A 14,305-nucleotide genomic window follows, 5' to 3' on the forward strand; every position below is an offset into this window, starting at 1 on the left:
CATTTGCGAGCACAGCGTGCATTTCAACTCCTCCAACCTGACTATCTCTCTGTCACCCCAACCCCCTTGGCTGGCCTGCATTCTGCCTCCCACCCCACCCCAGCTGACCTTTGCCATCTCCTTCCTCTCACTGTGGATGAGGGGTGCCAGAGTGAGGCAGCTACTGGCATTTGCAAGGCCTCCTTGCGGCTGCTTGACGCCTCCTTGAAGAAGATAAGATTTGAACGCCTATTCCAGGGGTAGGCAACCTTGGCTCTTTTATGACTCGTGGACTTCAACTCCTAGAATTCCTGAGCCAGCTATGCTGGCTCAAGAATTCTGGGAGTTGAAGTCCACGAGTCATAAAAGAGCAAGGTTGCCTACCCCTGGCCTATTCCTATATAAGATTGTGTATACAAGTGTCAAATTCTCCACTTTGTCTGATCATGTGCAAAAAAAAAAAAAGATTTCAGGCTTTTTAACTCAATGGACCTTTGCCATAGAAACCAGTGGGGACTAATTTTGGGTGTTAGTCTGTCTGACATACCTAATTTCGGTGTGTAGGTCTAATCTGACATACCTAAAAGGCTCAGTTTGGGAAAGTCAGTTTATATTATTTCCCTTCAATTGGAAGGAATGTCCTATGACTGGAAGAATCCTCTCCATGATGGAGATTCAATAGGATCCAAGATAACTATCTTTAGAAAAAAACAAATAGAATATTTTTTAATTTTAATTTAATTTATGCTGTTCCAACCAAGTAAATTATTATTGTTGTTCATTGCGTAGTCAGATGTTTAGACTGGATTTGGCATTTTTATCCACCTGTTGAGTTCTTTTCAAAGAGCTAGGATAGACATGGTGGATGTTTGTTGGTATTAAATAAAGGTATTATTGCAGGATGGAAGCTGTTCCAAGTAAAACTGCCTTTTGCAATTGACTAATGGTGATTTTGACAATGAAGATAGAGGTTAAGTAGTATTAAAATTGGTATTTTTATTATATTTGTGCATTTTTTTGGATAAACTTCAGATAAGTAGGTTAATTCTGTTTTTATTTTATACTTTATTGTGGATGTTTTAACTTTGGTTCTGTTCTCTGGCTGTTTTTATTGCTGATTGTTATTATAAAGCAGCATGAGTCTATGGTTGATTTGGAGACATATAAATGAAATAAATACATAAGTTGTTATTAATTTTGCCTGTGCAGTAGTTGTGACGTCTGTGGTGTGAACAGACAGCCAAAAGACAAATGCAGTTTCAGATTGCCTCCGCTAAAGTATAACTTTCAATTGATAGGTTACAATCATTCTATTTTATTCTACTTTGGCCAAAACTCTGTTTGGGTATTTTGCCTAATTCTGGGCACTCCACTTTAAAGATTCAAGGAAAATGAAATGGGGTTCAGAAACATAAGGAGAATTATTAGGAGACTAGAAAAAAAACAGAAGGAGCTAAGGGTATTTAGTCTTGAAAAAAGAAGACTGCATGTGAGAAGGGCACCCTCTAAATTCTGGAAGGCATATCACACAAAAGAAAGTAAATACCTCTATACCTGTTCTTTATGTTCCAGAGGGCAGGGTGTGGAGTGTTATGTTTTAAGTTTGTAGAAGGCAGTCGGAATAGTTTGACAGTGGAAGTATTCACTCAGGGAAGTAATGTGTTCACCTTCCCCTCTAGGTGTTCATGTACAGAATAGTCAGCCAACTATTGGAAATGCTTTAAATTTTATCCTTGGCACTGAATAAAGGGTTGCACTTGGTGCCCTAAATGCTCTTTCAACTTGGTTATTCTACAATGTACAGGCTTAGTTACCAAAGTCACCTAGCCAGGTGACAGTATAGCAGGCTCTGGATTAGAGTTTTCCTGATTCTCAGCTCCTTTGTTTCTTGCCTGCCCAATGCTTTTCCCAAAAAGAGTTGGATAAACTTCAGATACTAGATAGAGATGTGCAAATGAAAGAAACAGAACTCTTCACCATGGCCTCCTTCTCCAATTAAATTGCTACTAATTTAAGCTATTATCTGCTTTGATTTGAGATCAGAATGGTATAGACTCATATTAGCACTGTGCTAGCTGGTTTGATTCTTCATTACTGGGATACCATTGGTTTCAAAGAATTGGATTTTTGTTGGGTAGGAATGGGCTTGCTGCTATTTATTTAAGTAGAGTATGTTGTGCCTCTTCCACAATAAATATTACTGTACTCTCTTCTTTTCTTGAAAAATTGAATGGAATATTTCCGAAGTCTGTGTATCAGTTGGTTAAATTTATTGAATACACCATCTCTGTTTTAATAGGTACTTAAGCCAATGTAGATGATTATGAAGACATGGCTTTTCCTCCAGGCAATGAGTGGGATGTTAAATGGGGATCTCTGGCATTAGTGTATTATGTCCAGTAGTTTGTGTTTTAACTGAGGTTTAGCTGATATTTGCTTTAATGTAATTCTTTGTTTTTGTTTTTCCACTGCTCAAGGGTCATGCTGTGGTTATTATCTAGTTAGTGTATATGAAGCACTAGCTAGAAAAAAATCCTATTTTTTTAGAGTAAGATTACTCAGATATATGTTTTTATTTAAGGTATGGATAGCTCAGCAAGCAACAAGCAAGCTCAACAAGTCTTTACTGCATAGAGAAATCACATTTTTCCCCATATAGACTTTTCTACATAAAGAAATCAAGATTTTCCTCACTGGAATTTAAAACATTTATCTAACTGTGCTTTGCTTACTAAACTGTTATTTTTTAACAGCTCGTTTACCTGCAAGGAACTTGGAATTTTCTGAAGTGACTTCTAACAGTTTCAAAGTTACCTGGTCTCCAGCAGGAGAAAATGTTTTGTTTTACCTTATCAAGTATAAAGAGGCTCTTGGTGGAGAGGAAGTCAGTGTTTCTGTACGTGCTCCAGTGACTAACACAATCCTTACTAATTTACTACCCAAAACTACATATTCTGTCAGTGTGATCACAGAATATGAAGATGGTGATGGACCTCCACTGAATGGGAATGAAACAACTTTAGAAGGTATCATTCCTATTGCCTTGATTCTGTTCTTCTCTTTTAACCCTAATATAGAGATCCAAATGTTTGTTACCAAATTAAAGTGGTTGCTCCTGAACAAAACCAGCAGTTGAAAGTTAATTATGTATGAATCCAATTTTATTATGTCCAGATAATAGCTAACAGTTCATATGAGGAGAAATATATTGTTAAATGAGAAATGGCAGCAAACTTTCCCATTGCCTTATGAACAGAAGACAGACACAGAACAATATATAATGTATTTATTTCAAGAAAACTGCATTTATTTGAAGTAAATGCATATCTCAATAAAATAAATATGCATACAATGATAAAATTTTAATTTGGACTGTGAATAGAAAGAAGAGGATTATGATCCTAATATCATATATTTAAAATTCTTGAGTATAATTTCTAATTTTAAAGATATACATTTCACTTGTTAGCTGTTTGTGTGTGTGTGTGTGTGTGTGTGTGTGTGTGTGTGTGTGTGTATTTGGGCATCGTTTATGATAAAGCAATTTAACATTTACAGGACTATAGAACTTATAATTTGAAAAATAACCCCATGTGATAACAGAAACTATTTTACATTAAATTTTTATCAGAACATTCACTCCGCTTCATCATTTATACCTTATTAGTTCTGCATGCTGATATTTTTGTTAAACTCTTTATATATCTTACTATTAGGTTTTTAGAATGCTGTAAAGTCTTTAATCAATCCACTTTTTCCCCCTCATGTCTAGCATGTAGTAGGTATTCTTTGTTATACAGCTGATCAGTGTAAAATTCCTGGGCAAATAAACAGTTTTGGATACAGCCCCAATTAAACTTCCATGGGAAGGTAATTCTATAGTTGGATACTGTCCATGTTAGATAGCGCTGACAAAAAGTGTTAAAGCATGAACAGAACGATAACGATCGTATAACCTAGCAAGATTGTATTTGTATATTTATTTTCAGATGAATTAAAACATAGACCTAATATTTATGCTTTTTGGAAAAAATATTTTTAGTCATAGGATCTCCACGAAACCTGAGAGTAACTGATGAAACAACGGATAGTTTTAAAGTTGGATGGTCACCAGCCCCAGGGGATGTTCTCAGATACAGACTTGCATATAGACCAGTTACTGGTGGGGAAACAAGAGAAGTAACCATCCCAGCAAATGAAAGGGCAACCACTCTATATAATCTGATGCCTGATACAACATATGAAGTTTCCTTAACTGCTGAGTACTTGTCTGGAGTTGGAAATCCATTGGATGGACATGGGAAAACTGAAGAAGGTACATCCTGCTTTTGTAGTCAAATGCATTTTAATGTAGGATATAGCAATAAAAGTCTACTAGCTTATCTTCATTGTAATAGGAAGCTATGATACATCTCACTGGTTCATTGGCAGCATGCAGAATAATTGCTTTGACATGTCTCATCTTGAGTGTGTTAATTACTGCATATTAAGGCACAAATATCTACATGTCTTTACCAATCTCTGAATTCAGGTTCTTTGTAGAGGCACACTTCTTTTTAGCAATAATATATATCTGTATCTTTTAAATTTCATTCCAGTGACCAAGCAGATCCCTATTTCTTATCTTCTTTCTCCCTAAAACTGCAGCTTTCAGCATAGAGATTTATTCCCTAGGCACAATGATGTCAAAATAATGAAACTTTCCCTTGTGCACTTGCGTTGTGACACTGTACCCAAGTACAGAAGAGTTGGAGTTTGTGTCATGATGTCCCATGCCCTAATTCCATACTTAAGATAGACAGCTATGGTTTTCATGTATTACTGTGTTGTTTGTCTGACACTAAATACCAGTGCTATCTGATATCTCTTGCTTATATGGGAAAACTTGATTTAGCAGACCCCATTTAAAGACTTCAGATACAATGGACCAAATTTCCATTTGGTAATTCTGTCTAAAATAATAAAAAAAGTCCAGATGAAACATTTAAATGTATCTTAATTTTCACCTTTTCTATATTTTAACATGCCTGCAGTGATGAGCTCATTATGCAAATGATACAAATTAACATCACACATCAATGTATGTGTTAGTGTAATGACCTTATTATACAAATGATGTCAATTAATGCAGATGACTGACTTGGATTTGAAACATTTGGGAATAGTGGTTTCCCCACCCATCCAATTAGTTCATTAAATAAAGGTTTGATTGTATTACAAAAAATAATAGTGTCATAGTAATTTATTTCACTACTGTTTCACAGAACTTAAAGATAGAAAATGGTTCTTGGAATGTTTTTGTTGGTTTGCTCCTAAGGTTTTTTCTTTTTTAATTTATCCTATATAGTGCTTGGAAGACCAAGAGACTTGCAAGTTTCAGATGCTACAACATCCTCATTGAAACTATCTTGGAATTCAGCACCTGGCAAAGTGCAGCAGTATCTTGTCACGTATACTCCAGCGATTGGAGGTGAACCTAAAGAGATAACCGTAAGGGGAGACACTACCAGTACAGATCTCACTAACTTGGAACCAGGGACAAAATATGATTTGTCAGTAACTGCTCTTTATGCATCTGGAGCAGGAGAGGCTCTTTCTAAACAAGGAGAAACGCTTGAAGGTAAGAACACCTGGATTTATTATGGTTGGGATGGAATACCACATTTATCTGAAAAGAAAAACAAAAACAGGAATTAAGACTTTTTCTGTAATGAAGAATAGACCACCCTCAAAAAGAAACTTCTAGGGTTGCCAATTCCAACTAAAACTAATATAGCAAACCTCCCCTTCTCCAGTAATTCTATGCATATTTCACATTTGAATGAGCATATATGTATATAGCTGCTAGTATACGTGAAATACTAGAAATAAAGGACTTACTCGAAACAACAGAAACTGTGGGCTTGCGAAACATGGTTTATAATTGAGTGAATAAAGTGTTATTGGTGAATCAGATCTCAGTAGTTTGCCTCAAGAAAGTTCGCCAAAACCTTTTATTTAACCCAAGGGTAGGCAACCTTGGCTCTTTTATGACGTGTGGACTTCAACTCCCAGAATTCCTGAGGCTCAAAAATTCTGGGAGTTGAAGTCCACAAGTCATAAAAGAGCCAAGGTTGTCTACCTCTGGTTTAGCCCAATGTGTGAATTTATCCAGCTATTGTTTTGTATTCCTTTTTTGCCCTGAATTGAATAGACAATTGCAACAGGCTTCTTTTCTGCACAGTTTCAGACATTGTTTTCTTGCAGCAGCTCAAAGAGGATTTCAATTATTGCTACTGGAAAGCAGCTATTCACTGTGCGTAGGATTTGATTGTAGGGAATTTTCAGAGAATGTAGTTGGTACACAGTGAAAATACAGCAAAGAAGATCTGGCTCCTATTCATGTCCTTTGCTCTTCTTTCTCTCTGACCATCACCAGTTCATCATGCTCCCTCTATGGCGGTGGTGGCAAATTTATTTCACCACTGTTTCACAGAACTTAAAGATAGAAAATGTTTCTTGGAATGTTTTTGTTGGTTTGCTCCTAAGGTTTTTTCTTTTTTAATTTATCCTATATAGTGCTTGGAAGACCAAGAGACTTGCAAGTTTCAGATGCTACAACATCCTCATTGAAACTATCTTGGAATTCAGCACCTGGCAAAGTGCAACAGTATCTTGTCACGTATACTCCAGCGATTGGAGGTGAACCTAAAGAGATAACCGTAAGGGGAGACACTACCAGTACAGATCTCACTAACTTGGAACCAGGGACAAAATATGATTTGTCAGTAACTGCTCTTTATGCATCTGGAGCAGGAGAGGCTCTTTCTAAACAAGGAGAAACGCTTGAAGGTAAGAACACCTGGATTTATTATGGTTGGGATGGAATACCACATTTATCTGAAAAGAAAAACAAAAACAGGAATTAAGACATTTTCTGTAATGAAGAATAGTTAATTTTATAAAGATAAAATTAACTATAATCATATAACTAAAATTAGATAGGTAAGTAAAATTCCTTTAAATGAATATTCATACTTAATAACATATCAATGAATTCTAGCCATCACCATTGATATTTAAAATCACTCATGATAAACTATTATTAATCTAAGAAATAACACTTAAGAGTCTATCATTCTATTCAATTTTAAGATTCAATTCAATTTTAAGTTCTGATTATATTCTAGCGTATTTCTAACCATCAGTAAAATTTTTCTCAAGTTTTGAAATAAATTGAATCTTCTTTCTCCTTCATCTCCAATGTTAATCTATCCATTTCTGCACAGTCCAAAATTTTTGAAATTATAGTCTGGTCAGATGGTAGATTTTCATTTTTCCAAAACTGGGCAAATACTATTCTTGCAGCTGTTAATACATGTAGTATTAAATAGTCATTCTCTTTACCATAGTTAGATCCTACTATTCCTAGCAAAAACAATTCTGGTTTAAATTCTGTTTGTATTTTCGTCATCTTTTCCAGCCATCTATGAATCTTAAGCCAATATTTCTTTGCGTTAGGGCATATCCACCAGGCATGGTAGTAAGTGCCTGGTTTTTGTTTACATTTCCAGCAAGTATTTGATACATTTTTAAACATTTTCGTTAATCTAACTGGTGTCATATGCCATCTATAAAACATCTTATATAAATTTTCTTTATATGTTACTGCTTTAGTAAGTTTAATGTTTTTATCCGAAAGTTTTTGCCGGTCTTCTAAGTCTATAGAATGTCCAAAATTCTTTGCCTATACTATCATTGTTTCTTTTACTTGTTCTTCTTCCATCTTCCAGTTTAACAAACATTTATAAAGTTTCTTAATCAAGTTCTCATCTATTTTTAAAACTATTTTGTCAAGTGGAGTCTGCTCTTTATAAAATCCTGTTGATTTTATATCTTTTTCATATCTTGTTTGGATTTGCAAATAAGACCACCATGTTAAGTCAATACCTTGTTATTGAAGAACTTGCCTGTCTTTAAGTTTTCCATCTTTATCCAAGATATCTTTATAGCTAACAAGTTTATCATAATTAATCAAGTTTGGGTAAGCAAATGCTTCCATTGTTGAAAGCCACTCAGGTATTTTCATATACATTTTGTGTCTGATTCTCTCCCATTCTGAAATCAATACATTTTTTATGGCATGGTTTTGAAAGTGTTTATGTGCTTTAGTTTTCTCATACCATAAGAAGGCATGCCAACCTAGTTGGAGGTCATGTCCCTCTAAGTAAAGAAGTCGTTTATTTCTCAATGTAATCCATTCTTTAAGCCAAAGCGAAATAGCTGCTTGATAATAAAGTCTCCAATCCGGGAGTCCAAAGCCCCCTCTGTCTGTAGAGTCTTGTAAAAGTTTACATTTGATTCTTGCTTTCTTTCTTTGCCATATAAATCTTTACATTATTGTATTTAGGTCATCAAAAAATTGATTGCTCAGTTTAACAGGAACTGTTTGAAATAAAAAAAATCAGCTTTGGTAAAATATTCATCTTGCAGTCACTATTCTTCCTAGCAATGGTAGTTGAAGATTTTCCCACTTTTTCAAATCTACTTTTATTTGTTTTATTAATCTCTCATAGTTGTCCTCTTTTAGTGTTGTATATTTTGCTGTTAGGTAGATACCTAGGTATTTAACTTTTTTTACTATTTGAAGATTTGTCTTTTTGGCAACTGGGTTTTCTGTTTATCAGTTAGATTTTTTGTTAAAACTTTAGTCTTTTCCCTATTTATTTTCAGTCCAGCCACTTCTCCAAATTTCTTGATTTTCTTTAAAAGTTTAGGTGCTGTTTCCAATGGCTCCTCTAAAATAAAAACCAGATCATCCGCAAAAGCCTGTAATTTATATTTCTGGTCTTTAATGTCTAAATCTTTAATTTCCCTGTCTTGTCTAATATTTCTAGTCAATACCTCCAATGTAAGAATAAATAGCAAGGGAGAGAGTGGACATCCTTGTCTCGTGCCTTTTTAAATATCAAATCCATCTGTATAATCTCCATTTAAAAGTATTCTTGCTGTTTGTTTCTTATAAATTGCTTGAATTGCTTTAATAAAGTTTTCACCAAAATCCATTTCTTATAGCTGTTGGAACATAAATGGCCAATTTATATTATCAAAAGCTTTTTGTGCATCAAGGAATATAAATGCCATCTGATTCCCTGGATGATTTTCATAATATTCCAAAGCATTTAAAATAATCCTTAAGTTGTTATTTATCTGTCTTTTTGGAAGGAAGCCATTTTGATCTGAGTGAATAAATTCATTTAGAAATTTTTTCATTCTTTCTGCCATTATTGCAGCAAAAATTTTATAGTCCACATTTAATAATGATATTGGTCTATAATTTTTAATTTGTGTAAGATCAGTCTTCTTTGGGTATTAAGGTGATATTAGCTTCAGTCCATGAATTCGATATTTTTGTCTCTATAAAAATTTCATTACACAGGTCTTTCAAAATTGGAGTTAGAGTATCTTGTAGGGCTACGTAAAATTCTGCAGATGGTCCATCAGGCCCCAGTGTTTTGTCTTTCTTTTGTCTTTTTATTGCCTCTATAATCTCCATCATTGATATCTTCTCATTTAACCTCTGTCGCATGTTCTCAGGAACCTTTGGGAGCTTTGCTTCTTTTAAATAATCCTGAATTGCCTCTTTAGAAATCACCTTAGAAATCGCCTTATAAAGTATCTCAAAATACGCCTTAGTGATTTTTTTCATTACATCACTATGACAATGTAATTCTTCCTTTGAGTCCTGTAGTTTACTTATTAATCTTTTTTTCTCTTTCTTTTCTCAATCTATATGCAAGCCATCTTCCCGGTTTATTAGCCTTTTCAAAAAAGTTCTGTTTAGCTCGCTTAATCTGTTGTGCCCTTGTATCCATCTCAAGTAAGTTTAATTTGTGTTTTATTAATTCCATTTGTATCTTCAAATTTTTCTTTTGTGGATCAATTTGTAGCTCAGATTCCAGAATACTAAGCTGTTCTTTCAATCTGCACTGTGTTTGTCTCTTTTCTTTGTTCTTTTTGGCAACATAAGTGATAGCCAAACCTCTAAAGTATGCTTTTGCCGTATCCCATACATTTTGAATAGAAGTTTCTTCTTTTTTATTAATTTTAAAGAAAAAATTCATTTCTTTTGTTGCTAATTGTAAGAATTCTTTTTCCTTCAATATCGATTTATTCAAGAACTATCTTAATCTTTTCCTAGCTCCTTTCCAGGTCATTTTAATTGAATTGTGATCTGCCCAAATATTTGGTTCTATTTCAACTTCTTGTATCATAGTCTTCAGATCATAAGAAGTCCATATCATATCAATTCTTGAGCATGATTTATGTCTATTGGAGTAAAAGGCATATTGTGCTTTTTCTGGATTCATCTCTCTCCATATATCCTGTAGACAAAGTTCGTCTTTCATTTTTAAAAAGAGTTTAGGTAAGATATTACTTCCTTTTTTCCCTTGTTTATGACTTTTGTAGTCTTGTACTGCATCAGCAATTGCATTAAAGTCTCCAAGTATACAAATGCTATGATAATTTAAGTCCACAAGTTTATCATATAATTGCTGAAAAAATGATCTTGTTTCTCATTGGGAGCATATATTGCAACCATCAATATTTGTTTTTGATTCCATGTAATTTCCACCATTAATAATCTTCCCTCTTCATCGACATAGATTTGTTTTGGGTTCATCTTTTCTTTTATGTATAGAGCTATCCCTCTTTTCTTTTGTAGTGCCAAAGAAGAATAGAGTTTACCCAATTTTGGTTGTTCTAAAATTCTAGAGTGTTGTCTCTTAATATGTAACTGTGCAGCTGAATACAGTTACCAAAAAACAAAACAAAAAAGGAAGGTTAAAATATAACCACCAGGGGACACTGTCTCTTTCCCCCACTGTTTGAATAGGGAGAAGAGAAGAAAAAAAAATTCAAAAAGCAAATACACAAAACTAGAGTTCTAAAGAGAAGCAATTAAGATGGCTTTTCCCAGTTAAAATATTAAAATCTCTTGCTTTTTCTTTCTATAGTGGAACAGGATAATTCCTTCAATTTGGCTTCAATTAGAAAGTTTCAAAAGTTTTAAAATAGTGCTTAAACCACTGCTTTAGGGGAGGGGGAAACAAAAATCCCTCAACCTCCCTCTCTCAAACTTCCAGCTTCAGCTCAAAGGCAGGCAATTTATCAAAAGAGGTCAGTTTGCAGCAAGCGCCAGCATTGTCTCACCCGGACCGGTTGCTTGTTCTTCAAATCAGCTGTCTTCTGTCTTCGATGATCTGTTGATGATGGCGGCAGACACGAAAACTCTCCACCATTCTCTTGCTTGTTCCAGGGGCTGTTTTGAGTTCGGCGGGCCGGCTACTGCCGGCTCCCGTTCCTCGAAGGTTCACCCCTCCAGGATGGCATTCAGTCCAAATGGGCCCACCAGCAAAAGAATTTCAAACCCTGGGAACGGAAAGTCGTTTCTCAGGGTCTATTACCAACAGACGTCACCGGAAATCCACCGTTCTTGGAATGTTTTTGTTGGTTTGCTCCTAAGGTTTTTTCTTTTTTAATTTATCCTATATAGTGCTTGGAAGACCAAGAGACTTGAAAGTTTCAGATGCTACAACATCCTCGTTGAAACTATCTTGGAATTCAGCACCTGGCAAAGTGCAACAGTATCTTGTCACGTATACTCCAGCGATTGGAGGTGAACCTAAAGAGATAACCGTAAGGGGAGACACTACCAGTACAGATCTCACTAACTTGGAACCAGGGACAAAATATGATTTGTCAGTAACTGCTCTTTATGCATCTGGAGCAGGAGAGGCTCTTTCTAAACAAGGAGAAACGCTTGAAGGTAAGAACACCTGGATTTATTATGGTTGGGATGGAATACCACATTTATCTGAAAAGAAACAAAAACAGGAATTAAGACATTTTCTGTAATGAAGAATAGACCACCCTCAAAAAAATTCCAACTAAAACTAATATAGCAAATCTCCCCTTCTCCAGTAATTCTATGCATATTTCACATTTGAATGAGCATATATGTATATAGCTGCTAGTATACTTGAAATACTAGAAATAAAGGACTTACTCGAAACAACAAAAACTGTGGACTTGCGAAACATGGTTTATAATTGAGTGAATTAAGTATTATCAGTGAATCGGATCTCAGTAGTTTGCCTCAAGAAAATTCGCCAAAATCTTTTGTTTAACCCAAGGGTAGGCAACCTTGGCTCTTTTATGACTGGTGGACTTTAACTCCCAGAATTCCCGAGGCTCAGGAATTCTGGGAGTTGAAGTCCTCGAGTCATAAAAGAGCCAAGGTTGTCTACCTCTGGTTTAGCCCAATGTGTGAATTTATCCAGCTATTGTTTTGTATTCCTTTTTTGCTCTGAATTGAATAGACAATTGCAACAGGCTTCTTTTCTGCACAGTTTCAGACATTATTTTCTTGCAGCAGCTCAAAGAGGATTTCAATTATTGTTACTGGAAAGCAGCTATTCACTGTGCATAGGATTTGATTGTAGGGACCTTTCAGAGAATGTAGTTGGTACACAGTGAAAATATAGCAAAGAAGATCTGGCTCCTATTCATGTCCTTTGCTCTTCTACCCTTTGACCATGACCAGTTCATCATGTCCCTCTACGGTATCTCTGCTTAACCTAATTATGTAGTCTGAATGACAGAGCACACATATCAAATTCTAAGTATATGGTTAAAGGCTATTATCTATCATAACATTATTATTTATGACTTCCATGTCTTAACACGGTTACATTATGATAGCATCTTTAATCAAAATGTGTCTCATTACTTGGGCATTCAGCTTGCCTTTATCAGCGACAGAAGAGATTAATTGTGTAATTACTATGCATGCTTTTAAATAACGTTCACCCTGAGGAATGTGTTTTTTCTTCAGCTAGACAAGAAAGCTTTGCAAGTAGTCTAAGGGCTCTAGAGAAGGTTTATTATCATGAATTGTTTTATGAGAAAAAATGATTGGAACTCTGAATAAGCACAAACAAAAATGATAAGTGGATTGCAAGAGAAATCAAGATAGCATTTTGCTCATAATCTCAGATAGCACAAGAATGGAGCAGATTCTAGCTTAAACATTCTTAAGAACAAGCAGCTTTTGTTGGGATGAAAGAACCAAGTTTATTGTGTGTAACAGAACAAAAACTTTAAATAGATTTGGGGGAAAAATGAGCAAGAATAGTTGCCTTGTTCCAACAAGCCAATTTAGAATGGGATCCAATCTGGGTCGGTCACTGGGACCACAGGTTTAGTATTCTGAGCTTTTGGACCTCATACTGGAGCCCATCCTCAAGGAACTTCTCTCTAGCAGAGTGTTTAGAACAATGTTTTATGGCAGATCACTTCACTGAGTTGTATTGGTAAAATTAATAGAATAAATTTGCAATGGTGATAAATATCTATAGCTCAGGTGTAGGATGAGGGTGGAGGTTCATTCTCTGAGCTTGTGGGTTGGTTTCCAAATGTTTCATTACCAGGGCTAGGTAATATCTTCAGAGGCATTTAGGGGATGTCAGTGTCAGTGTTCATCTATTTATAAGGGCTTTGTGTGGTCAGTAGGTCTTATGATGGGGAGGTCACGTCAGGTGAGGGTCTTGATGGGTGTGACCTGACTCATCACATTCTTTGAAGCAAAAGACATTATTATGTTGAATTATGCTTGCTTATTTGTTTGTTTGTTTGTCTATGCCACCCGTCTTGCTGTCATGCAACTTTGGGCAGTTTGCAATCAGATAAAATATATTAAAAGATTAAAACAGTAAAGCAATAGATATAACATATCAAAGTCGTGATTTCGTGCAACGTATCGGGACGGTTTTGCCATTACCGGCAATGGTGGGTGTGGCTTCCACGTGATCATCCAGCCTGCAGGCCAGCAGTTTGACACCCCTGACCTAGATAGATATGCATATCTACAGTTGTCCCCAGAGATTTTTTTTTGTTCTTAAATAAAACAGCATTCCAGCAATCTGGCTTTGTGGCAGATTAATATAGATATCTAAATTTTAAGAAATAATGATTCCTCTTTCAGATGTGGAAGCTTTAAATTTCTGTTTCACTCATTCCATGATGTCACATATTGACATATTGATCCATTCTTGGGATTTCACATGCCCATCTTTAAGTTCTTCAGCCATTGGTATATATGTCACTTTATTCTCAGGCTCAACAATAATTTTTTTCCTTTAAATTGCTAATTATTTAAGACCTAGGCACTCTATTGAAAGAATAATTTAGGTCTAGGTCAGTAGATTTTTTCTCCAGTTTTTAATGGTTCACTTTTAAACAAAAGTTTTGGGATCACCAACTTTCTTTTTTGAATTTAAAAAAC

General features: G+C 35.2%; 1 protein-coding gene across 8 annotated transcripts in view; it reads left to right on the forward strand.

The window, feature by feature from the left end:
• COL12A1 (collagen type XII alpha 1 chain) overlaps nt 1-14,305 on the forward strand; it is a 135,524-nt gene that overhangs the window by 35,594 nt on the left and 85,625 nt on the right. For 4 of the 8 annotated variants that reach the window (XM_039346632.1, XM_039346633.1, XM_039346630.1 and 1 more), the window contains exons 11-15: nt 2,733-3,005; nt 4,022-4,294; nt 5,327-5,599; nt 6,538-6,810; nt 11,516-11,788. The exons of 3 other annotated variants lie outside the window; for them this stretch is intronic. In XM_039346632.1, the coding sequence (XP_039202566.1) occupies nt 2,733-3,005; nt 4,022-4,294; nt 5,327-5,599; nt 6,538-6,810; nt 11,516-11,788 (1,365 nt within the window). The remainder of the gene's footprint in view (nt 1-2,732; nt 3,006-4,021; nt 4,295-5,326; nt 5,600-6,537; nt 6,811-11,515; nt 11,789-14,305) is intronic. One more of the 8 variants, XM_039346634.1, reaches the window with a different exon arrangement.

This window comes from Crotalus tigris, unplaced genomic scaffold (genome assembly GCF_016545835.1).
Source record: "Crotalus tigris isolate CLP2741 ecotype Arizona unplaced genomic scaffold, ASM1654583v1 scf7180000018016.4438896, whole genome shotgun sequence".
In the NCBI taxonomy this organism is placed as follows: domain Eukaryota; kingdom Metazoa; phylum Chordata; class Lepidosauria; order Squamata; family Viperidae; genus Crotalus; species Crotalus tigris.